Source organism: Erpetoichthys calabaricus, chromosome 14 (assembly GCF_900747795.2).
Source record: "Erpetoichthys calabaricus chromosome 14, fErpCal1.3, whole genome shotgun sequence".
In the NCBI taxonomy this organism is placed as follows: Eukaryota; Metazoa; Chordata; class Cladistia; order Polypteriformes; family Polypteridae; genus Erpetoichthys; species Erpetoichthys calabaricus.
The window spans coordinates 9,972,025-9,999,092 of NC_041407.2; the positions used below are offsets into that span (position 1 = coordinate 9,972,025).

General features: G+C 45.7%; 1 protein-coding gene across 1 annotated transcript in view; it reads right to left on the minus strand.

The window, feature by feature from the left end:
• Positions 1 to 25,071, minus strand: part of pkd1b (polycystic kidney disease 1b) — a 118,942-nt gene extending 93,871 nt beyond the window's left edge. The window contains exons 1-3 of the mRNA XM_051936479.1: positions 24,360 to 25,071; positions 5,853 to 5,924; positions 1,125 to 1,196 (exon numbers count right to left, since the gene is read on the minus strand). Of these exons, the coding sequence (XP_051792439.1) occupies positions 1,125 to 1,196; positions 5,853 to 5,924; positions 24,360 to 24,979 (764 nt within the window). The 5' untranslated portion in view covers positions 24,980 to 25,071. The remainder of the gene's footprint in view (positions 1 to 1,124; positions 1,197 to 5,852; positions 5,925 to 24,359) is intronic.
• Positions 25,072 to 27,068: the final 1,997 nt, after the last annotated feature.

Sequence of the window (27,068 nt, forward strand, 5' to 3'; positions counted from 1 at the left end):
GGTAGAGAAAGGTAAGCAGTTAGTGCAGACGAAGCAGGGACTGAAGAATGGCACAAGGCGGCACTCATGATATAAATGGGCAATGAAGATGGGCACTTGGGGCAAGCAAGCCCGTCGATGGCGGGGTGAGGCAGTTAGAAACTGGCCTTGAAATTGGGCAGATGAATGGCAAGACAGCCATAAGCAGAGAAGATAAAAAGACAATGTGGGTTGGTGGGCAGTTAATGAAGGGCAAGCCATAAATGGGCAGTAAAGATGAATGTGTAGGGCAGGCATGGAGGAAGTTTGGGGCACAAAAGTAGTGTATGAAGATTGGGGTGAGACCGTTATTAGCAGGTAATGGAACTGGGCACACAGGTGGTAAAACAGTCATCTGCAGATAATAAGAAAAAATTACGGTGGGTTGGTGGGCAGACACTGAGAGAGAAGCGATAAACGGGCAATTATATTGGGCATGTGGGACAAGCACGGAGAATGTGGGGTCTAAAGAAGAAGAAAGTCTGGTATAGTTATGCACAGACCCAGATATCAGTCACAGAGGGCACTGAGAGACAAAAAGTAATCTGGTGGGCTCCAAAGGAAAGGTGCCCCTTTAGCCCACTAAACTCAGACAAGCAATGGAGACGAGCACAAGTCAGGTATCACAAGCTAGCAACGGTGACAAGTTTATCTGGGAGGCACTAAAGGTGGGCACAGTGGGTCAGGTAAGGAAGTCCTGAAGAGTGGCACAGTAACGGAGGGGCAAGCCATCAGCAGACAATGAAGATGGGCGTGTGGCAGTGGGTTATAAACAGGCATTGAAAGCGGGCATGGGGAGTGCTGGTGACCCACAGGCCTAAGCGCTGTCCATGCCAGGCATTTGAACCTTGGTCCCTGTCACCCAGCTCGGCTCATCCCAGTACAGCAAAGTCAGGAGGCTGAAGAGAGCACGAGGAGTTGGCACATGTGTCAGTGGCACAGTACAAGGGACGCCAGTGCTATGCAGTCATCCTTGCAGTGGCTGGATGTCAGGGGACACCTGAGAGACATGTTCAACCAGCTGAAGCAAGAAGATGCCATCTCACGCTAACCGTTACTATTGGCAAGACAGTTGGCATCAGCCAGGGTATAAAAGTAAACCTTACAGCAATTGTAGATTTGGCAGTTTTCCAAAGATTCCTTCTTTAATGGTGGAGATCTCATTGTGGCTTACGTCACTGGAGTGAAAGAAATAAGAGCCATGTTATTATTCATCCTTCTCTCATTTGTGGACATTTACTTTTATTTTTTTCTATACAGAATGACTGTGAATCCAGTTGCCCTCCTCCACTGCCTTTCAGGGCACTGCCATGGCTGGACTCTGCCCTGTTGTCTGTATTCGCCTAACAAAACCATTGAACTGCTCACCATTAAAGGTGCGATACACAATACAGAAGGACCAAGTTTGTCACTTCCTGCTTCCTTTTCTTTTCCTGCAGTTCCACAGGAAATCCTCCAGATGGCGCTTGATACAGGGATGGATTTTGAACACCTGCTCGATGGGTGTTTTAGCTTCCATGTTTTTACACGAAATTAAGACATTTATGTTTAGAGTGGTACAGTTAGAAAATGATGTAGAAAATGTTTCCACAAGAGAACAGATCCTGTTGTCATGCATGGGTGTCTGAGGATCACCTTCATGGCTCCTCCCTGCGAGGTGTGCAGTACCACTCCCAGACGAGAAGGGGCGCTGTCACTATAGGTACTGTCTCTTTTATCCTGAGAAGGGTCAATGACCCGCCCACAGTGCCCAGGGAAGGCCCAACCCCTTCTGTTGGGAGCCATGAAGGTGATCCCCAGGTGCCCATGTGTGACACTCTTCTACTAAAAGTTTTTTCCCTGGTTTAGGCATATTTTCTATTTTATTGTTCTTTTTGGTTCATTTTCAAAAATTATTCTTTATGTTTTTGTATTATTTCTGTTGTGTTTATTCATTTTTGCTCTCATTTTAGATGTGCTGCCATTCCTTGTACTGTGTGGGTGGAGCCCCAGGAGGCGGGGCCACCATGACATCACTGCTGCTGGGTCCTCCCTCTGGCTTTACATTACAGTCAGAAAGAGGAAGCCAGCAGGGGATCATTGACTCTGTAATGGGGGTTTTTGGTTTATTACGGTTGCTGGATCCTTCGGCTCCTTTTGTTGGATTAGTGTCATTGGGCTGTGGATTGGGAATTGTTCACCTTTGATTACTTTTCTAAGAAAATCAATTTTGCCTTATTTTTGCCATTTGCTATTTTTGTTCTTTTTTTTTTAATATATTTCAATGAAAAAGATTTGTAGTGAGACGTGCCTCTACCGGCCAGAGTTTTACGGTTTTTCTCTCTCCGTTTGGCAGACATTTTTATATATTTTGGGCATTGACTCCCCAATTTTTTGCTTTATGCCCTTCCCCACCACAACCTATTGTCTATGGTGGGGGGGGGCAAAAGCTTCAGATATGTCAAAAATTGTCCATTTTTTGATGGATCCCTGCATTTTAGGGTCCCCTGATACCAGAAACATCGATATCTCGATGATGGGTGTGTGTCTGTGTGTGTGTCAACAGTTTCTCGAGGATGGTCTAGAGCTGAAACGGCAGGATGGAAAAAAATACCAAACTCGAAACTGAAGCCTGTTATGAAATGACGATGTGCTGATTAGTGTTTGAGCCAAGAGAAAGAGACGCTCTAGAGGAACCCTCAGATACCGTCATTCTACGATTAATTAGGAATTCTTCTCATCAATTGCTATCATAATTAACCATTTTATGATCAGAAAGATCAGAGCGGTAAATAATTACTGAAATGTTAGAGAAGAGTTCGGGTAACTTGGTTCCGAGGGCGCAAAACCTACTGATGCTCACTTCCGAATTTTTTGTTTTTGGTCCTGGGTAGCCTGCACATAATAGTTCAGGAACAGCTCACAAGGGGTGACTTCATGTCTGGGCAGACGATTCAAGTTCCTTGCATTTTGCAGGGCTCACACCCCTTCCAGAATTATTAGCTGGGGTCCTACAGTACTACAAGTCTGCAAAGACACAAAACAGCACCGAGTGAAACGCTGAGTTGATTGCAGACACAAGGACATACAGTAAGCCACGCCGGTCAAAGGACACGAGGCCTGAACATGAGAGAAGTGTTGGTGTCTACGCTGACATCCCATTTTTCGAAGAGGTGCACTACTGGACCAGCATAAATTCAGAGCTTCACAGGAGCCCGGTGTCTCTCTCTCTTAGAGCATCGATTCCATCTTGAGAGCACAGGAGACCAATCAGCTAACTACGGACACCCACCTGGTCATCTGAGCACATTGGATACCTCAGCTCCTAGCAAGAAGATCTGCTGTCCTTCCAGGTTGTACTCCTCTGATCCGCCACACTCCTTTTGCTTTGCTTCTGCCTTTGGCACATTCAGAACGTTAATCCACTGTTTCTAATTAGGAACCCTTTACAATTGTTTAATGCATTTCTGTTTTTTTGAATGAATTGGCTTCACTCTACTTGTATCAAATACAGTCATGTGAAAAAGTTTGGGAACCCCTCTCAGCCTGCATAATAATGTACTCTACTTTCAACAAAAAAGATAACAGTGGTCTGTCTTTCATTTCCTAAGAACATCTGAGTACTGCGGTGTTTTCTGAACAAAGATTTTTAGTGACGCAGTATTTAGTTGTATGAAATTAAATTAAATGTGAAAAACAAGCTGTGCAAAAATTTGGTCCCCTTGTCATTGTGCTGATTTGAATGCCTGTCACTGCTCAGTCCTGATTACTTGCAACACCAAATTAGTGGGATTAACTCGTTAAGCCTTCATAGACCGGTGTGTCCAATCATGAGATATAAAGGTATTTAAGGTGGTCAATTACAAGTTGTGCTTCCTTCCTTTTGACTCTCCTCTGAAGAGTGACAGCATGGGATCCTCAAAGCAACTCTCCAAAGATCTGAAAACAAAGATTGTTCAGTCTCCTGGTTTAGGGCAGCGGTTCTCAAACTGTGGGGTAAGTAACAAAAAAGGGGGCACGAATGTTGCCATATGTGGCGTAATTACGCTATTCATAGGGAAATTTTAAACTTGTAGCGGTGTATCGGGCAGCAAAAAATATAGGAATAAATTTTATTAGGGTTTCAAAAAAACGTTAGGGGGTGCAATTAAAACTGTTATGAAAACTCGGGTCACGAATACTTAAAGGTTGAGAAACGCTGGTTTAGGGGAAGGCTACAAAAAGTAATCTCAGAGGTTTAAACTGTCAGTTTCAACTGTAAGGAATGGAATCAGAGAATGGAAGGCCACAGGCACAGTTGCTGTTAAACCCAACAGGTCTGGCAGGCCAAGAAAAATACAGGAGCGGCATATGTGCAGGATTGTGAGAATGGTGACAGACAACCCACAGATCACCTCCAAAGACCTGCAAGAACATCTTGCTGCAGATGGTGTATCTGTACATCGTTCTACAGTTCAGTGCAATTTGCACAAAGAACATCTGTATGGCAGGGTGATGAGAAAGAAGCCCTTTCTGCACTCACATCACAAACAGAGTCGCTTGTTGTATGCCAATGCTCATTTAGACAAGCCAGATTCATTTTGGAACAAAGTGCTTTGGACTGATGAGACACAAATTGAGTTATTTGGTCAGAACAAAAAGCCCTTTGCATGGCAGAAGAAGAACACGGCATTCCAAGAAAAACACCTGCTACCTACTGTCAAATTTGGTGGAGGTTCCATCATGCAGTGGGGCTGTGTGGCTAGTTCAGGGACTGGGGCCCTTGTTAAAGTCGAGGGTCAGATGAATTCAACCCAATATCAACAAATTCTTCAGGATAATGTTCAAGCATCAGTCACAAAGTTGAAGTTACGCAGGGGTTGGATATTCCAACAAGACAATGACCCAAAACACAGTTTGAAATCTACAAATGCATTGATGCAGAGGGAGAAGTACAATGTTCTGGAATGGCCGTCACAGTCCCCTGACTTGAATATCATCGAAAATCTATGGGATGATTTGAAGCAGGCTGTCCATCAAATTGAACTGAACTGGAGAGATTTTGTATGAAGAATGGTCAGAAATACCTCCATCCAGAATCCAGACACTCGTCAAAGGCTATAGGAGGACAGCGTCTAGAGGCTCAAAGGAGCAAAAGGAGGCTCAACTAAGTATTGATGTCATATCTCTGTTGGGGTGCCCACATTTATGCACCTGTCTAATTTTGTTATGATGCATATTGCATATTTTCTGTTAATCCAATAAACTTAATGTCACTGCTGAAATACTACTGTCTCCATAAGGCATGTCATCTATTAAAAGGAAGTTCAGCCAATGAGAAACAAAAATCCAAAGAATTAAGAGGGGCTCCCAAACTTTTTCATGTGACTGTATATTAAGTGGACAGGCTTGTAATTGTAATTGCTTAATATTTTAGTGTGATTGATTGGGGTGTACTCAGTAAACTTTCGCTCGCGTGTGTTTTGGTGCTCTATCTTGTCACCGGGGGTCTTAGATATTAGAGAAAGAGGGGATGTATTCAGCCACAGCAGCAGACAACCCTGGTGGTGCCCATAGTGGCAGTCAAGTGGAAGATTGCAGGCTGGTGAGTGTAAAAACAGAAGGGCCGTAGCAGAGATTTGGGACCCTCTATTCAGGTCTACTAATGAGAATGGAGTCCCCCTGAGACCCTATCACAATAAAATGGTTGCACAAAGAATGCTGTCTTTCAACTCAGGAAATGGGGAGGAGAGCGGCAGTGTGGAGGAACTCCATGAAAACATTAAGACTTTGGAGACCAGACCTGCTCCGATTTGTTCTTTAGGACACAAAGGGATGACACAACTCGAGCTGGAAAAGTGATTCCCAGTACTCACAGCATCGTGAGGTTCTTGAAAGCCTCCAGCTGTTCAGCCTTCAGATCTGTAATTCGATTCCTGGAGAGGTCTCTGAAAATGGAGAAGACAGCAGGGCAGGGTAAGTGTGTGCCATTGCAGATGCCATGCTTCACACTTTCCTACCAGACAATGCCCAGATGATCCCGTGAAAGTGGATTTTTAATAGCCGTGCCAGCCTACACAGAAAACGATTGTTCATTACAAAAGAGTGCCCTGGGTGCCAGTGTTGAGGAGATGTTGGACCACCTGACCACAGGTGGGCTCCAAACATCTCAATGGTGATCAACACTTTGGCACTCGAGCCAAAGCAAAGGGTCTGCATGCCCGTGTCAATGGGACATTTTAGTTTTTTAACCTCCTGTTTCCATTTTGTCATTCTGCGGTACTGAGTGTTGTTTGATTAGGGAAAAAACTTGAATATTTTAGCACAAGGGGTGAATGTAACAAATGTAAATTAAGCACAGAAGCAACAGATAAAGAGTTGGGGGGACCCTGTGACCAACCTCGTATATATTATGAAGCCAGAAGAATAAATGTGACTTAAGGTGTCACGAATGTGATGTTTTTCCAGGTGCGACTCTCCGATCAGACTGGAGAAAGATGGCAGTGGTGTGTGAAGGCGGTAAGAAGAAGGGACGGGTCCAGGATCCCCGGCACCAGAAGTGATCTCATATGCCCTCAAGGAGAGGGGAAACATTATAAGGCAACGCCAACCTGTGGTTAGGGGTGGAATTACAAGTCGACAAGTTTGGAAGTGGCCTCCTAGGCACACACGTGTGACACAAAGTGTAAAAAAGTGAAAGGGTCTGACGACTTTCTGAATCCACCGTATGGGGCCACCAGGGTTTTTATCAACCAAGGCTGGATTAAGACCTCCACAGGCCCCTGGGTGACCTGATGAACGGAGCTCTTTAATGAGAGCTAAAAATAAACAGGGCAACGTGTGGACACTTGGCTCTTTAATGAAGCTGAGGTAATTCTAATTATTAACATCCTTACCCCAGAATGTGATGTGGGCTCGGAATTCTACACAATTACGGTTATCCACACACAAGTCCGACTTGGGGTGACGTGTAATGATCTGCTTTATATTTTTAAGCCTGAATAACTCTCTGGACAGTATTCTGTTGCCATCTAGTGGATGAAATAACATCACTCTGAGAAAAATCATGAACATTTCTATGTGTTTTGCCCGTCTACAGTAACTCATTAATATTCATGAGTGGGGCGGAGCTTCCAACCAAAGACACAATGGCAAACGAAAAGTTGTCAAGGCAGGTGTAGAATGAGAATTGAGCGATAAGGATGGTGGCGTCAATTGGTCATCAGAGATTGACACAGAAGGTGGCATGGATTGTGGACTATCTTACAGACAGACCTCAGTATGTGCGTCTCGGGAACTGCAGGTCTGACATTGTGGTCAGCAGCACAGGAGCGCCGCAGGGAACAGGACTGTACTGTACTGTCCTGTTCAGCCTATATACATCGGACCTCCAATATAACTCGGAGTCCTGCCACTTGCAAAAGTTCGCTGACGACACTGCTATTGTGGGCTGCATCAGGAGTGGACAGGAAGAGGAGTATAGGAACCTCATCAAGGACTTTGTTAAATGGTGCGACTCAAACCACCTACACCTGAACACCAGCAAAACCAAGGAGCTGGTGGTGGATTTTAGGAGGCCCAGACCCCTCATGGACCCCGTGATCATCAGAGGTGACTGTGTGCAGATGGTGCAGACCTATAAATACCTGGGAGTGCAGCTGGATGATAAACTGGATTGCACTGCCAATACTGATGCTCTGTGCAAGAAAGGACAGAGCCGACTATACTTCCTTAAAAGGCTGGCATCCTTCAACATCTGCAATCAGACGGTTGTGTTGAGTGCCCTCTTCTACACGGTGGTGTGCTGGGGAGGCAGCATTAAGAAGAAGGACGCCTCACGCCTGGACAAACTGGTGAGGAAGGCAGGCTCTATTGTTGGCACGGAGCTGGACAGTTTGACATCCGTGGCAGAGCGACGGGCGCTGAGCAGACTCCTGTCAATCATAGAGAATCCACTGCATCCACTGAACAGGATCATCTCCAGACAGAGGAGCAGCTTCAGCGACAGACTGCTGTCACCGTCCTGCTCCACTGACAGACTGAGGAGATCGTTCCTCCCCCACACTATGCGACTTTTCAATTCCACCAGGGGGGGTAAACGGTAACATTATATAAAGTTATTGTCTGTCTGTATACCTGCATTGTTATCACTCTTTAATTAATATTCTTTTTTATCAGTATGCTGCTGCTGGAGTATGTGAATTTCCCCTTGGGATTAATAAAGTATCTATCTATCTATCTATCTATCTATCTATCTATCTATCTATCTATCTATCTATCTATCTATCTATCTATCTATCTATCTATCTATCTATCTATCTATCTATCTATCTATCTATCTATCTATCTATCTATCTATCTATCTATCTATCTTCTAATGTGGTCCACATGTCTGAGATCCATCCTTCTTCATTAGACGTTTGCAGCTCACGTTTCCGGTGGCTCTTCAGTCGTCTACTCCTGGATCATCGACAATCAGAAAGCATTCACATACACTGGGCAGATGTACACCGTTGTGTTGAACAGGCTTGCAGTGTACAACCTAAAGGTGAGGCAAGTCGAGAAGATGATCAGGATGAATGGCCACATTCTACCCTCTCATGTACAAGCAACAGAAAAAAATTAAAGAAAAGCGTGCAAAGAAACTCACTTCTATTGTCCTGTTTATGGGCCATTTCAAAAGAAGTCACATGAGGGACGTGTACAAAATCTGCAGCAGTGGACAATCGACGTCCTCTTTCCTTCCATATTTATGCTGTCATTTTGGTCATTGCATGTGTCTGGTACACGTAATAACATTCTCCTTATTTGAAAGAAGTGCATCTTTTCCGGGGGTAAAGATACTGGTGTGTGGACCCTCGCTCGTTTCATTTCTTTTCAGCCCTCAGACACACAATCGTTTAATCGGGCCTTGGGTGTGTGGGGGGCTATCTTGTTTCAGTCCGTGAATACCCAATAGTTTGATTGAACATTGGTGATTTCGGCCCGCAGACACACAATCATTTAATCAGGCCTCAAATGAGTGGTGGGCTCCCTCGTTGCTTTCAGCCTGTGGACACACAATCGTTATCTCAGGCCTTGGTGTGTGGTGGGTTCTTTTTTTGGTTTCAGCATACAGACTGTCACACACGTGCGCATGGGAGGCAGCTAAAGGTTCCAGCACCCACAACGACATCACTTCCGGTCCCCAATGACGTCAACTCCATTCTGGAAGGGGGGGGGGGTGTTGTTGGGTGGGGGGTGATTTGTGTTTGGGGGGGTCGCCAGCGATGATGTCACTTTCCATTTCTGGTGCCAATGATAACAACACTTCCAGTTCCGATGATGTTACGCTCGGTGCCAGTGATGACGTCACTTCCGGTTCCTGTGCCAGTGATGACGTCACTTCCGGTTCCTGTGCCAGTGAGGATGTCACTTCCGGTTCCGACGACATCACTTCTGGTCTTGTCCTTTAAAGCCGCTATCTTTACACCTCTCAATCAGTTCTGTTTTGGACTCTGATTTGTGAACATCACAACTTTACCCATTTGCAGCCAGGGCATAATATACGGGTGGCTGCCCCAAACCTTTTTTGATGTCTATGACAAGACAATCATTTAATCGGGTCTCGGCTGTGTGGTGGTCTCCCTTGGTGACTTCAGCCTGTATGATCGTTTAATCGGGCCTTGGGTCCCCCTTGGTAATTTCAGCCCAAATTGCTGCACATTAAATTTGTATAGACAGTCATTTGGGTGTCACCCCACATGTAATGCTGTCACCAGTCCCACCCCTAGTGACAGTCCTCATGTTTAACTCGTGGCTCCCTGCTGCTCCCGACTGGTCTGAACCATTGCAGGTTTCTTTTCATGTTTTCTGGCCTATAAGTGAAGAGACCCTCAGCTGCAAGATGGTCACAACAAGCTTCACTTCTGAGCCTTTCAGAGCAAACACCATTACCAAGCCCAAGAGTAGAAAAGAACAACCCGAGAAGATTACAAGTTTAGCCCCCCAGGGTGGCGTGACATTCTGGGTGGACGGCCTGGGCAGCTTTTTTTCCCATCACTGGAGCCATTTTTATTCAATATCTTTCCTGAAACTCCAACTTTTAATCATCTCTTGAAAGAAAACTGCTGACGTTATGGCCCTGACAGGCCCCCCTTTCATTTCTTCTTTTTTATTCCTTATTGTTCAGTAAAGCCAACATCAGAAGGGACAGCCGGGTCATTAAACTTTAAAGTTTAACTAGCATTCAATGAGCCTACCCATGATCCTCTGGGATCTTTAAATGTCATCTGAGCCCAAAGTGTTGGCAAATGACAAATAAACAGCTGACAAAGTAAAAGGGATGGCGGTCGTCACGGTAACACCCTACCACCTATAAAGTAATAAAACACTCTGGCCGCCTTTGAGGGGCTCCACATGCCTCTTCCATGGCGGCGGTGACGATGGGCTTGGCTCGCAAAACATGGACGGCTTTTGTGTTGCTTTTTCTTTGGGGGAGACGCAGAGATTTGGCCCACTTGTTGACTCGAAAATGGTGCCAGCTGGTTAACACAGGGCATCAGAAAAGAAAAGGTACAAAAGTGAGAAGATAAATAAGTCTGTGGCTGGAAAGTTCATACCCTAACTCAGGTGGACTTTAGGGACTTTCAGAACTCGACTTGATGTTATTGTAGAAGAATTAAGCGGATCGGACTGGCGAGCTTTGTTGGCCCGCTCTTGTCCAGCTTGTACTTACGCACTCGGTTATTGCAGTTCAGGGCCACACGGTGGCAGCACTGGGCAAAAGCCAGGTGCCATTCCATTCCAGAGCTATTGGCACTTGAATCGTTTGTGTTACGGGTTAGCCCTGTGGCCTTGTGGCTGTGCCATTCATGGTTCAAATCTTGCTGTCTGTCTGTGTGGAGCTCCCCATGCCTTATTTACGAACTCTGGCTTTGCTTTTACATCCTAAAAGTTTGTAAATCGGCCCACTGGGTTTGATATTTAGATGCGTCGTGTGATGGACTAATGCTGTTCGTGTGACCCTGAACGTTTTGAGAGTCCTGGGTCATTTCTGTTTGCTTTCCCTAATTCTGTAGTTCATCTCCATTCACACAATTGCAAGTTTTTGAGATAAATTCAGTCCAGTTCATCAAAAAATTACAACTCAATCCCTTCTGTACTTTCTTCTAATAAAGAATTCCCTTACAAGAACCAAGCCAGCCTATTTCACCGGGGAGAGCGCTTGGACTTCTAGTTCTCTTTGCAAATGGCTCCCTCTAGTGGTCCAAAATGGAACTGCCAGTAAGTTTTTCAAGTCATTAAGGAGGAAAGGAATCCTGGCTGCCAGTCAATCAATGAAGGAATACAGAAGAGCAGGAGGCCAATATATACTGTAATAGTTAAAGTTGTTTATATTATTAGTAAAAATAAGGGGGGGGGGATCTTAAGAGTAATGGGATACTGACCAGCAGCAGCCAGTAACCAGTATGCAGCGTCACGTCAGATGGCTCTTTTGAAGTATGTAATAACCCGCCAGAACAAAGGGGTGAGGGCGCAATCGCTAACATGGTCTTCACCTTCTCTGCCCAGTTGAGGGCACCTGACTCTGCCCCTGCCCAGTAGCCCACTTATAAAGACCCCGGGGTCATTTTGGCAAGTGTGAGCTCCCAAGCAAACTGATCCCAACCCAAGTCTTTCTTTGGTGATTTGCATCCCAGAGACAGGGGAGCTGCCGCCCTTAGGAACGTTGCTATTGGTTTTATTTTTGCTTACTTATTAAAAGGGACGACCTGGTGGGCACCCCAAATTTCCTGTCATTTGTACACCCGGGCACAGCAGTTAGAAGACTATAAAATAAACTCATATCTTAGTACATAATTCGCCAGTCTCCTCACTCACTCACTCACTCACTCACGTCCGTCCGAAGCCGAATGCACAGTCGCCTTCTGCACAGCTGCCCGACAAATCTTACGAGACCAACATCACGGCAGGCGGCGGATTTACGGCCGCGAAAATTCAAAGAGAAAGGCAACTTCGATTAAAACTCTAGAGGCCTGAAAGGCGATTTCGACTACAGCTTGAGGCCTAATTACGCAATTACACTTATTATATATTATACTATTCCACTCGTGCCCGTTTCATCTTACGTTGTTGAAACGGGCTCTTTGTCTAGTCTAGTAGAAAACACTGTTATGTATAGCAAACAGTAATACTTACAGATTTAGAAAAATAGATGTCTTTGTAACTATACGTGAAAAATACATAAGAGTGTAGTTACCGTCTCACACAGCAGTGTATAATATTAATAACTAGCCATCTCCCGCGGCTTTGGCCCTGTAGTAATGAAACAGGACAAAACATTAATAATCAATAAACAAAAAGGTATTGCTAGCTAAGCGGAGGTCAGGTGTGCTCCAAAACACAGAGGTAGACCGACTCCCCACTCCCGATGTCACGCTTCCCTCGCCCCTTGGCCCGTCGCCACTCTCTCGGATTAGTGTGAATATATCACTCCTACAAGCAAACTATGATTCTTAGCGCGATGATAGAAGACGCAAAATCAACAGGAATGTTCAAGCAAATTCTAGAAAAAATCTGTTAAGTAGTTCTCTCATTTGCTAGCTAAGCAGAGGTAAGATACCCCCCTGAGGTTGCCATGTGAGTGAGGAGGGTCCCGCCCCCCTCGGCCTGCTGCGTCACTCTCGGATTCGCACAAATAAATCAGTACTGCAAGTGAACTATAATACTTAACGCAATGAGAGAAGTCGCAAAATCACCTGGAATGTTCAAGCAAATTCTAGAAAAAAGCTTGATCTAAATCTGTTAAGTAGTTCTCCCATTCGCTAGCTAAGCAGATGTAAGATACACCCCGAGGTTGGCGCGTGAGTGAGGAGGGTCCCGCCTCCCTCCCCGCGGCCCACTGTGCCTCTCAGATTCGCACAAATAAATCGGTACTGCAAGTGAACTATGACACGTAACGCAATGAGAGAAGTTGCAAAATCAACTGGAATGTTCTAGCAAATTATAGAAAAAAAACCCGATCTAAATCCATGAAGTAGTTCTCTCGCGAAAAGCGGACAGACAGACAGACGCTGGATTTTCTAGACAGAGAGATGGCAATCAACACAAGGAAAATATTGTCATGATCAGGGTGGAATTTTGAGGTCTTATAGCCTTTTCCTGTTATGGAAGCCATTTTGCGTACCGTTGTTAGGGTCACGTCCTGTGTTTCTATGGGCGTGGTCTCCTGGGTCGTGACCTGGAGTTCATCAGCATCTGCACTGGGCCGTAAGCCTTCTAAACCGTTACTGAATCCTCGTTGTGATCGATTTTCGTGTCTGGCTTGAATTTTGACGTTTGCCACTCGTTTGGGTTTTCGGTCACTTCGGTAAATTTGTTTTCATTTGTGTTGCCTTTTGCACGGCTCTCCCGTTTTAACTCGAGAAACGCGTTATCTGTTTTCCTGTTGAGTCAGGACTATTATACATGCTGCACATAACTGTACTAGCCGGGAATAAGAAATTGTGAAATTCTCATGTAAACACTGAAAGAAACAAAAAAGGAAGGAAACGCTATAAATAAAGAAAAACATATATATAAAAAAAGCAAATATATGTCAAACTGAAATCAAATATATCACGACCAGCCAATGAAATATAAACCTAAATGAAAGGATTAACTACTGCCATATGGGAGACGGTTTACAGACCCACCCACCGGTGACGTCACTCCCAGCACACTCTGATGACGTCACTTCCACCACCCCGTGATGATGTCACTTCGGGCACCCAGAACCCACCTTCCTGCTACGGCAGTTCCTGTTCCAGCTTCCCCGGCTCCTCCTCTTCCTCTGTTCCACCAGAGTCATAGACCAGTTTCATCCTGTTTGTCACTTCTGTCTGTACACGGGCTGGCTACCTCCAAATCTTTTTCTGTTTGTGAATATTACGCTTGGTGAGCACTCAGGTTTGTGACCATCACACCCATATGAGCTTGTTGAACATCCCATTCCAAAACCACGGGCGTTAATATGGAGGTGACCCCTCTCCCCCCCATAATAGCCTCCACTTGTTGGTTCCCCACTGTGTGCCCATTCACTCAGAAGAGCATTTGTGAAGTCAGGTACTTCTGATGGCTGCCAATTGGCGTGCCAGTTCCTCCCAAAGGTGTTCAGTACTCAGGGCTCTGTGCAGGCCACTCGAGTTCTTCCATGTCTTTATGGACCACAGGGGCAGGGGCATGGTGGAACACAAAAGGACATTCATCTACCTATGGCCACAAAGTTGTCTAAAATGTCTTTGTCTGCTGTAGCATTAATGGCACCCTTAACTGAAACCAAGGGGCCGAGCCCAAACCCTGCCATTATCGCTCCTCCACCCAGCTTTACAGCAGGGACTGTGCAGTGTGCCAGACTCAGATGGGTCCAATCAGACCACCAGATGGTAAAGCGTGATTCATCACTCCAGTGGCGGCCTGCTTTGCGCCACTCCAGTCGACGCCTGGCATTGCCCATAGTGATCTTAGGCTTGTGTGCAGCTCCTCAGCCATGGAAACCCATTTCATGAAGCTCACAGTTCTTGTGCTGATTTTGCTTCCAGAGGCAGTTTGGAACTCCATTGTGAGTGACGCCACAGAGGAGAGGCCTGTTTTACACACTCGGGTGTCCACGCTCTGTGACAGTTTGCTTAGACTACCAATTTGTAGCTGAGCTGTCGTTGCTCCTCGATGCTTCTCCTTTACAATCATAGCACTTGGGGTTGACTGGGTCAGATCTAGCAGGGCAGACATTCCACATAGTGACTTGCGGCAAAGGTGGCATCCTGTGACAATGCCACGTTTGAAAGTCACTGAACCTGTTCTACTGCCAATGGAGACTGCATGGCCAGGTGCCCTGCTAACAATGAAACATCTGGAGGGTTGTCCACATACCTTTGACCATACAGCAAACATTCAGACAGCTAGCATACAGGCAGGTGATCTGCCCAGAGGGTCTTAAAGCGATCTTTACTTCCTATAGCTCCATTCAGAAGTGGGACACTCACCAGGTGCTTGAAAACACAAAGCAAGATGACAAAAGGAAGCACCGCAAGAGGCGAAAGAGGAATACAAGACCCATCAGATCCCACACGCATCCCCTGGGAAACGGCGAGTCTCCCTGCCGAGACGTCATTAAGTCCGAACATAAAAAACGAAATGAGACCAATTTATAGTAGAGAGCACCAACAGTGGGGGGGCATCAGCAGGGAAGGAACCGCCGATGTAAGCACAAAAGAATGCCACCAGGTAGGCGGTGTCTCTGAAATGGAAGGTGGGAAGGCCCGAAGGGAGGTGGATGAACCTCACAGGCGAACCAAGAGGGCGAGACTGGAGCTGGGAGTTCTGTCCTCCCGCCATCTCCCGCAGGGTGACGCTTGATGGGAACTGGTTTACAGGAGTGGGATTTAAATAGGCAGTCTCCTAGTTTCCAGTCTCTCGTGAGCCCCTTGATCCTCTCCCTCGCAGACGCACTATTGCTATTCTGTGCTCAGTATTGTGCAGGACTCCACTCTTAATGAATATGGAGACAGATTCCTGGCGGCGCCTTCCTCCTCCACACTGGCAAATCATTAACTTGGTGTTTCTAATAAGACGGAGATAAAAGAAACAAACTTTTCCCACAAGGTAATGGTGCAGTTTCTTTCATTTTGACATGCCAGGGTATTAGGACAACAAAGGGGGGGTAAAAGCTTATTGAATGTTCTGCAAAGCTGGAATGCTATGTTAATACAAGTCTTTGAAAGGTAACCGGCGCAGCCAAGAGGTCAAAAGGCATTTGTTAAAACTCTGACTTTGCCCAGATGCTGGGGAAAGAATGGCAGAGTCTGGGTGGGCCAACATTTCACAGATGCCAGTCTTAGGAGTGAATAGATTAATTAGCGGAGGACAGGGTGAATTCTGGGCTTGTTACCTGGAAGTGCCAACACACGAGTTGATGTAGAAAAAGATGATTCACGATTGGCTCTGACCCGCGTAATTCTGAATGGGATTAACGGGGGCTGAGAATGCTGTTGTGTCACATTACGTGACATCACATCACGTCATGTCATATCATGTTATGTCACAATAAATGACATCCCATCATGGCATGCTATGTTATGTCACATCACATCATGCCGTGTTACAGAGTGATACCTAATGGCATATTATGTCACATCACAACATCTCTGTACTGTCACAAAGGCAAAAATGGCAGATCCTCAAAGAGTAAGAAATAAGGAAGGGGAGAAATGTGTGGAAAATGTCAGAACCAGGAAGACTAAAGACAGGCCTGGCGCTGCTATGTCCTTTTTGTAGTCTGGCGACCAAAACTGCCCACAGTACTCCAGATGAGGCCTCACCACTGCGTTATAAAGCTTGAGCAGAATCTCCATGGACTCGCACTCCACACGTCAAGGCGCTATATAACCTGGCATTCTGTTAATGGCTTTCTGAACACTCTCTGGCAAGTCATCTATGACGATTATGTCATGAACTAGGAGTCCCGAAACGCCTAAGTCACAAAAGTACTTCCAAAAATGTCCACTAGAGGGGGAAAGTCCTATCAAAAACCCCGGCTACACAGATAAAGGGTCATGTGGAATCTTTAAAAAATGAGATTTAGTCTTCACAAAAAAATGCTCTTCGGTAGCAATGATGCTCCAGGGAGCACAAAGTCAGTAGGATTTGCCCAAAGCAATTAGACGATCCAGTAGAACAAAAATCCCCAATTCGAAATCACAAGAACATTCGAAATTACAGAGCCAAGTGTCAAAAATCCTGTAATTCACTAAGCACATTAAATTCACAAAAGCCACGAGAACTCACTCCTGATAAGCGCATTTGAAATAAACTGCCAGGAAGTGTGGGAGGCATTCCGGATTCATAGGGCGGAGGGCAGTTCCTAGAGGTGAATGGCCATCTTGAGTGGTCAAGAAGGAGCTTAGGACCTCACAAGCATCTCCATATATATATATATATATATATATATATATATATATATATATATATATATATATATAATGTCACGCACGTGTGCATGGGAGGCAGTCAGTGCGCTAAAATGAGGGTAATTACGCTGGCTCAGGGTTGACGAAGTGCACAAATGTCTCTTCTCCCTCCTCTGCAGATCACTAGAAGGAAAGACCACCTTTACTTCAATTAGGTTCCAGACCACGCCCTCTTACTGACCTCACTTCCTCCTGTTCCCTGTTGGACCCTCCTCTTCCTCCTCTCCACCTATAAAACCAGACACTTACCTTTCCTAGTCAGTCCCACTTTGGACACAGTCCTTTAAGACTTGCTCAACAGTGTTTACAATATACGGGGTGGGACCCTCAAACCTCTCTCTGTCTTTTGTGCTTTTCTTACTCTATATATACATTGTGAAGACACAGAACTCCTGTTTATTTACAATTGGGGAGTGACTCTGGCCTTCGAATGGTGGGACTGGCCCCTTTTTATAGGGCTCCCAGAAGGACTCCAGGTGCCTAATGAGCTTCTTCCGGCCACCCTTAAGGCCCCGGAAAGGTCCATGTGCCCCCCGGCAGTGGCCATGGGTTCCACTAGGGTTGAGCTTCCATGCTCATGACCCGTGGCCCTGCTGGAAACCAGGGGGCTGCCCTCTGTCAGCCAGAGGCAGAAACTATCACAAAAATATTCTCTACTCCGGTCCTTCCACACACTGGGCGTCTTGGCCAGGCAAGAATTCCAGCCACCCACCACAACATATATATGCATATATTGTAGGTGCTGAGCCACTGACTACTCTATAGGCAAGACATCAAGTATGTGAACTTAACATGTGCTGCTACAGGGGGCCAATGTAGTGGTCTCAAAAGTGGAGTGACATGTGCCCACCTCAGCTGACTGAACACCAGACATGCCGCTGCATTTACAATCGTCTGACTCACAAAACACAAGGCAGCTTACACACGTGGACCAAATCAAAAGTAAAGAACGATGCACATCATCAACATAGATTAAAGAAACCAGAACAAACAAAAGAAACACAAGACATGAACTTGGACCTCGGCCAGGGGAAGGACCCCGGCTTAGATATAACAACTTAACTGTATGGATGTGTGAGCCCCCCATCATCCAGTGCAGCAGGTGGTCTTGTTTCAGACACATGCGTGAGACCAGACCAGTGGGATTCACCCCCTCTGACTGACACCATACGGGCAAGAAACGGAAGCAATTAAAGTGCCAGGAGCGGGGCACACTAATCCATAGCACTTTGGTGTTGTCCACGGGTGCACCGATTATCTTCACTGAGTAAACACAACCACGGCAGCCCGACAGATATAAAAACCAGGTGAGGGGAGGCCGTCCTCTTCCAACGCTTTACAGCAAGAGGGTCTGCCAAGCAACACCGGAGATTATTTCTGAAAATCCACATCTGAAAGCAGGAATGTCGTATTGACGGGGGTGGCGTTGTGATTTGATGGTCTGCCAAAATCCATCTGGTGACTGACAGAGTGCCTTAAATGCAGGAGCAGCCACAAGTTCACTTCACGCACTGATTGTTATGTAGCCAGACGTCTGCACTGGTGATAAGCGATGGCTGATTTTTAAATCAATTTTATCTATCTATCTATCTATCTATCTATCTATCTATCTATCTATCTATCTATCTATCTATCTATCTATCTATCTATCTATCTATCTATCTATCTATCTATCTATCTATCTAATCCTGCCGACTATGCTGAAATTAAAATCTATCTATCTATCTATCTATCTATCTATCTATCTATCTATCTATCTATCTATCTATCTATCTATCTATCTATCTATCTATCTGCCAATATAAGGATCTCTAAATCCCATGGACTTCCACACATCAAATATGGCATAGGTATAAGGAGACTGAAGAAGGTGGTTATCATGCAAAGGGGCAGCAGACTGGAACTGATGATGTGCCCCACATTGTAAATGGTGAACCACTGGATTGCTGGTAAACTTCCAGCAGTCAGTGCCAGCAGGAGCACAGAGCAAGGGACCCTAACTGACTTTCAATGCATTAATCCAATGTATTTTTGAATCATGTTGGTTCATTTCAAGGTCTACAGGTATGCTGACCAATAACCAACCCTGGACTGAGCTCCTGACTATCGGTCAGCCCCTCACATGGCACACTCAGATGGTCGCTCATGCTGGGCCAACACACAAGTCTTTGGAATTTGGGAAGATGCAGAATCAAATCCATGGAGACACAGCGAAGGTGATGAGACCCAGGATCCTGTGAGGCAGCAGGACTAACATCTAACCCTCCAACCTAAACTAACATTAATAATGAATACTTAAATGGATCTTTCAAATCCATTGTGCCAATTTGTTCGACGTGAGGTGTCTGAAGGATAACAAATTCTCTTACGTTGTGACTTTTTGGTGAACTGAGTAAGAGAAAGGATTTGTGAAAATGAATAAACATTTGTGCATCTTTCATAATAAAACACTCTATCTGAACGAGAAGATCTTGGCACCGACCTCTGTCTTGGAAAACACACAAAAAATAAAAAATAAAGCAGAAAGCCTGAATATTTGTCTGACTCGGTTCACTGAAGGGGCGCTCGGGCTGGACGGCTTCTGACTTGGACGTCTTCCGACATTCCCGCCGGCCTCCTCCCGTACGTGGTATCTCACATTCCAGCTCTCGGCTCCCAGCTGCAGGTGTCTCATGGAGCTCCAGATTCCGAGGTCATGTGCCCGATAAAGACTCGGCAGTGCTGGGTGTCTACTGGTGCCAGTTGTATCGTGTTTTGTAAATCTTTCTTGATGTGCCTCCGTTCGTTTTCCTCGGACGTTTTAACAGAACTTGAAGGCCCTGAGATTCTGTCCACCCCTGGAAGGTTAAAAGTCTGGACACACTCAGAGAGGGTCACATTTTGGATAGAAGTTGATAGATTTTTTTTTTTTAATCAATATTCTATTTAATTGATTTAAAAATATAGTGTGATGGGACAGGGCAAGGGTACAGGATTGATCATGACAAGTGAAGAGCTCTGAGTTACACTTCCTTGGTTAGACTGAAATCGAGAGGCTTCAGACGCTTCTTTACCGCATTGACGGAGTCAAAATTCAAAATTGAGATGGGCAGGCACCTCATTCCACCAGGCAAGAGCTACACAGGACTGAGATTTGATGACACAGAGAGGTGGCATCACCAGACACCACTCATCAGCAGACCTGAGTGGTCGAGAGGGAGCGGAGGACTTCACAAGCGTCTCTGTCCATACCAGCGCTGAGCCATTAACTACTCTGTAGGCAAGCATCAAAGATCTGAACATAACATGTGCTGCTACAGGGAGCCAATGTCTGAAAAAAGGAGGGACATGTGCCCACCTCGGCTGGTTGAACCCCAGACATGCCCCTGCATTTAGAATCATCTGCAGTGGCTTGGTGACATGTGCCAGAAGAGAGCTGCAGTAGTCCGGACGTGACAAGACCAACGTCTGGTCCAGGAGCTGTGCTGCTCACTCCATCACACAAGGACGTGATTGTCAGGATACCGTAGAGGAGGAATCTGAAAGACCCTGAGGAGGTAACAACATGGCTTCATGCACTGTGTGACGGGCGGCCAGGTCCCATACCTGGCCGGGATGCCCCTGCTGCATATGTTCCGGGGGAGCAGCCATGAACTCCTGAGTACCTCCCCCGGGACACTTGGTGGCAGCCACCCTGGGTGATGATGGTGCCTCACTTTCCCGCAGGGCTCCATGGGAGATGGAGTTCTCCACAACCCTGTGGGGATCTGGGGTGGCCGCCAGGGGGTGCTGCATGGATCCCAGAGCCAGCCTGGACACCTCTACTGCCCCACCTGGAAGTGCAATTTGCAACAGGTGATCAAGCACCTGGAGCACTTCTGGGTGGGTTGTAAAAAGGGCCAGCATCCACCAGTCAGGTGCCAGAATCGGGAGGAAGAGGACGAGGTTGCCAGGGAGGAGTGGTGGTTTGAGAAGAGAGTGCTTTTGTGTGTTTAGTGCTTATCTTTAAGTGCTTATGGGACTGTGTATTGCCTGTGGGGTTCACAGGGAAGAAGTGCCCCAGAGGTGAAGAAAATAAAAGTCTTGTGCCATTTTACACGTGCCTCTGGAAGGAGTCTGTGCCGGGTCGGGCGCTATATAGCGTTCCATTTACAACTGATACAGCATGTTGCCACAACCAACACATGTCAAACAACCTCAGCATCCCAGAGTAGGACCCGAGTGCAGCCACGCAACGGGTGACATCTCAGCACCACACTAGTTCAGATGGAATGGAAAAATGTGAAGGTTTTTTTATGGTGGCTGGAGTGCCAGTCCCACCACCAACCCCCACGTTTTCCTTGCTGGTTGGAGGGCCTAATTGCAGGGCTGGATGCAGATTAACATCATACCCAGTACAGAGCAATTGCAGGTCAAGGGGACAACAAAGTAGAATCACTTCCTGGCATCTGTCTATCTATTTATTTATTGTCGTGGCGAAAAATTTGTCACCAGAAGGCTTTTTACCTGAAATAAAGGCCATTAGGAGACTCAGGATAGGCATACAGAGTCTATAGTTTTATTGCAATAAAATAACCATAATAATAACACGAACTCAACCCAATACGGACAAATTGTGCTGAGCCCCGAACAGTTCAAAACCCAAAACTTTTATATCATTTATCACTTTGTCCTTGCTCAATTAGCTCATTCTGCACCTGTTTTTACTGTCAGTTGTTTCTCTCCAGTTTCTGTTTTGCTCATTTTTCATTGGTCTAAGGCTGGGCAGATGGCTTCCTCTTGCCATCTTTGGGCTTTTCTTATGTCATTTCCTTCCCTAAGCCTTCCAAACTTTTTTATAATGGTGGCCTGAAGCTTAAGCTTTAATTTAAAGTGAACTATGGCATGTGCCTTTATTTAATCATCTGCTTGGCATGCTTGGTTTGCCTTCATTTCTATGCTGAAGTTAATTTCTAATATATTCTTCTATATTTATTGCTAATGTCTGAATTTACTAATGTTTCTTTCATACATTAGATCAGTGTGACCTTGCTTACAGCAAAAGCTTTTTGATGCGTTTCTGCTGATTCATCAATCCAGCTGGTTTCTTTACGTGCCTACCAGAGCCACCTTTTCTCTGTGGTATCGTTCCTTTAGCTTCCTATCCTTGGACACAGGTGTTCTCAATCTTCTTATCCTGTTCTAAGCTGGTTTCTACACGTCATTTTTGTTCTTTTTTCTGTTCTTTCCCACACTAGCAATTCTGCTGTAAGCTTAAAAATAATGTAAAATTATTGATTTTTTACTTAACTATTTACTTGACCTATCTTATTTTCTTAACATTCTAATTTATGCTTAATCTAATGTTTTAGAAGCTTTTAATTACTTTTTATGGCTCTTTATGTTAATTTGTTATTTTTATGTTAATATAAAAAATTTTCCTTCTATCTATCTATCTATCTATCTATCTATCTATCTATCTATCTATCTATCTATCTATCTATCTATCTATTGTGACAGGCGGCTGGGTTCTGTGCACAGCCGGGATGCCCCTTCTGTATATGTTCCGGGGGAGCAGCTATGGACATCTCACTAACTCCCCCGAGACACTTGGTGGCAGCCTCCCTGGCTGATGATGGTGCCTCAGTTTCCTGCAGGGTTTCCTGGGAGATGGAGTTCTCCACAACCCTGTGGGGAGCTGGGGTGGCCACCAGGGGGGGCTGCATGGAGCCAGGAACCCACCTGGACATCTCTGCAGCCCCACCCGGAAGTACAATTAGCCGCAGGTGATCAAGCACTTGGAGCACTTCCGGGTGGGCTATAAAAAGGGCCAGCATCCACCACTCAGGAGCCAGAATCTGGAGAAAGAGGACGAGGTTGCCTGGGAGGAGTGGTGGTGCCAAGGTGGAGAGAAGAAGTATTGTGTGTGATATATTAAGTGCTTGTGGGACTGGAGTCGGGTGAGGAGTGGACAAGGTTTGTGTGCTGTCTGTGTCCGGGCAGCTTATCACACTATCTATCTATCTATCTATCTATCTATTATCAGAGCCACCACTCCGCTCCGTGTTGTAAAGGACAGCTTTTATCATCTTAGAACTATAGCTCAGTTAAAGTCGATTTTATCTCATAAGGACCTGGAAATTGTTACCAAGCTTGTATCACCTCTCGGCTGGACTGCTGTAATTCCCTGTATATGGGGGCTGTCCCGTTCCACACTTTCTAGATTTCCATTTGATTCAGAATGCAGCTGCTAGACTTTTTAAGTGGAACAAAGAAAAGACAGCATGTCACTCCTGTTCTGGCTCACTTGCACTGGTTGCCGGTGAAATATAGAGTTAAATTTAAACTTTTGCTATTTGTTTTTAATGCACTTAATGGAATGGCCCCTGAGTAACAGTTCAGGTCTGCTATTTTCGTCTTCACTTAGGTGATTCTCACAACAGCTCCTCATTCATGTGACCGAGTGGGCTTTCTCTGTAGCTGCCCCCAGACTTTGGAATGGTCTTCTGCTCAACATTAAGTCCTGCCATACGACTGACGAGTTTAAATTTAAATTAAAGACACACCTTTTTACTCTTGCTTTCATTTCATTTCAGTTTGAGGTTTTCCAAGGGTCTTTGTTAGTCCACTAATATGTTACTTTTAATCTCATTTTAGTACCCTCTTTTTCTTAATCTGTTGTTCATTGTATTACATTTAGTCAGTCTGTAAGTCACTGTCCAACCCGCTACAGTATATCCTAACACAGGGTCACGGGGGTCTGCTGGAGCCAATCGCAGCCAGCACAGGGCGCAAGGCAGGAACAAATCCTGGCACCAGCCCACCGTAGGGCACACACACACACCAAGCACACACAAAGCACACACTAGAGACAATTTAGGATCGTCAATGCACCTAACCTGCATATCTCTGGACTGTGGGAGGAAACCCACGCAGACATGGGGAGAACATGCAAACTCCATGCAGTGAGGACCCGGGAAGAGAACCCAGGTCTCCTAACTGTGAGGCAGCAGCGCTACCACTGCGCCACTGTGCTGCCCATTTCCATTACATTTAGTTTCATTTTAATTTTAATTTTAATTTTCTTAATTTTTGTATGTATGTTTTCAGGCTGTTTTATTTATTTTATTCTACTATGTGATTTTATTTATACATTTTTACTATGTATGTAGTAATTGTTACTTAATTCTTTTTAACTGGAAAGCACTTTGGGTCAACTCCTGCTGTTTTTAAATGTGCTATATAAAAAAATGACTGGACTTGACTGAATGGTTCCTAGAAGTATCTTTTTTTGACAGTTATCCCTACAGGATACACAGACTAAAGAGAGAAGGTGCAAAAATGAATGAAGCTATCAAGAAAAAAGGTGATATTCCTTGTAGTAACTGCCAGAACAAAACATTACAAAATTGGGGAAGAAACCCCCGAGAGACTTACAGCAGCAGGATGGAGCTGGGGCAGCTGGAGGCTGGGGGCACTTCACGGAGGTCCACCCCTGAGCAGTTGACAGCAGTGCTATTGCAGATGCAGCCATGAGGACATGGCACATGTGGAGAATGGGCACCATCTGGTCTCTGGTCTCTCCAAGATGCAAATGGCTTGCTCTTCTGCCAGAGCTTCTCCATGAGGCTCATTGTCTCACGGGGTCTTCGATGCACAAAATGGGGCTGCCAAGGTGAGATGGCAGTGGGCCCGGCTTCTTCAAGCAGCTTCTTGCGATGACCAGTGATTTCATGTTTCCAGCTGCCCTTCTGTCCTGAGTTCTGCTGGATCTCTGACTCTCTCTGCTCATCAAACTCTGTCAGAGTCTGGAGAATACTTTCGTTTAAATATTTCAAGTGTGCGACCTGATCCATGAGTTTGGGTGGATCAGTTTCAGGTGGATGGCCCTGACTACAGTTAATAGCAACAACCATCAGCAACATGGCCACGTGATGACAAACCCAGGAGGAATAGCCAGAACATCCTAATGGTGGGGTGAGGTCCACCTGGTTTCTAATGCGTGGTTTGCAAGAAGAAGGATCAATCAAGAAAAAACAAAACAGTGACACCACCATCTTTAGTGTGGTTCATGAGTTAACAAACTCTAAAATGAAGTGTCTTCACAGAGGGTGGGACATTTTGTACAAATGCAACTTGCAAGAGGCAATCCAGTATCCAATGGCGAACCCTGAAGTGAAGCCTCCCATCACTGAATATTTTAATGGTCCTATAAAGGCTGAAAAGAAGGAAAAGAAAATGTTAGTACAACAGGCTGAGATACTGATGGACTAAGACTGACATGCAAACATCAAACGAGTGGGATACAATTGTCCAGAAAAACAGACAAACTGGCAGAGAAATGAAGTGAGGGAGGAAAAGACCAGCTTGATAAAAGACAGAAGGAGAGACTGCAGCATTACAGACAGACAGACTGGTGAGCAAAAAGACAGGGCAGCAATGGTGTTATACCATGTAACTCCCAGGTGGGCATTTGGATATGCAGAGGGGGCAAATAAATGTCAATTAAGCTAACATGTTATTCTTATGTGTGTGAGAAGGTGGCCCGCCCACTCGTAGCCACGCCCCTGCTCAGCCACCCAAATAAGGCAGACAGACAGAGCGGCTAACTGATACACCGAAAGACCGACGGACGGACTGACTGACTGAAAGGCAAATTGCGTGAGAGATGGATGGACGCGGACAGAATTACAGACGAAAAAAGGTGACGGGCAGAGCGATGGGGGGGCACAGCAGCACAAACTCGGACTGGCACGACGGGAAGAGCGATGGACAGACAGACTTCGAGGCTGAAAGTGAAAGAAATCGGAGCAACGGAATGAAAGAGTGACAGACACCAAAACTGAACTGACTTGCAGGGTGATAGACAGATGAACAACAACGGACTCCCCGCTGCTACGGAGTGGACATTCCAGCTTCTCCAGAGCACGGCGCCGCAAGGTGAGAGCGTCTCTTGAAAACGACCCCCGATTCCATCATTCGTGCAACCTTAAAAAATCTTTTTAATATCGCTTATTGTTGTTCTTGTTAATTATGTTTGTATATTGGACTGTCTGATGGTATGTATTGTTGTACAGTGTCCTTGGGTACATGGAAAGGCGCTTTTAAATAAAATGTATTATTATTATTATTATTGTTGTTGTTGTTGTAGTTGTTTTTGTTATTGTTATTATTAACAATGAAAGCCAAAATGCTACAACAGCCGAGCCGGAATCCCACGATCACTGATGACGACACAAGCTGGCGCGCTATACGCTTCCAATAAAAGACTCAATTGGAAAACAACATCGAAAATTTGGAAAGGTGGTCGATCCGAATCTCTGCACAGAGGAGCTTGTATATTTCTCTCCCGTATACCTGTCCCCCTTACACCTGCTCAGCAATTCACCTCACATCGAACGCCGGCCCCTTTATCTTCGGATGTCCAGGCCCGGCCTTAGGCATAGGCGAAGTAGGCGACCACCTAGGGCCCCGGATCGACGGCGGCCAGGCCCCCGGCCCGCCCCTCCCCTCGCAATGCATTCCAAAAGTTTCAAATATCCCAAAAAATAAAAAAGGACAAAAAAACTAAAAAAAGAAAAAATACAAAAAAACTAAGCTGGGCTTAGCTACATACCGCCATGTGGTGCCCAGTAACTACTCCGGGCGAAAAAGGGACGCAGGGTGATGACCTCGTAACGTTACAAGAAAACGTCTCCTTGGTCTAATTTTCACGTATTTCGCAGAGCTTCCAGGGGGGCGGAGCCCCCCTTAGGGGGCCCCTGGACCCCCCTTTCGCCTAGGGCCCCATAATACCTAAGACCGGGCCTGGGATGTCCCGTCGTGAAGCGGCGGAGGAGCGGGCAGCTCAAGCCCGTCTGTTTGCTTTCGAATTCCTTGAAAGAACAATTTTTGGCAACGTCGAATCAACCTGCGCCCGGACGACTGTCAAAAAAGGAACTGCAGTCTGGCTTAGGACTCATTAATTTGGGGACAATTACAAAGGGGGGGGGGGGGGGGGGGTGGCAGCATCGGTCATTCATCGCTTAGAAATGACTGCCCATTGTATTAATACCTTGAAAGTATCTGATGAAGGGATTGTATTCAGTTCTGTTTGTACATTTACACAGCGCTCTTGACCTTTCATATTCCTGTAAACCTTTTAAA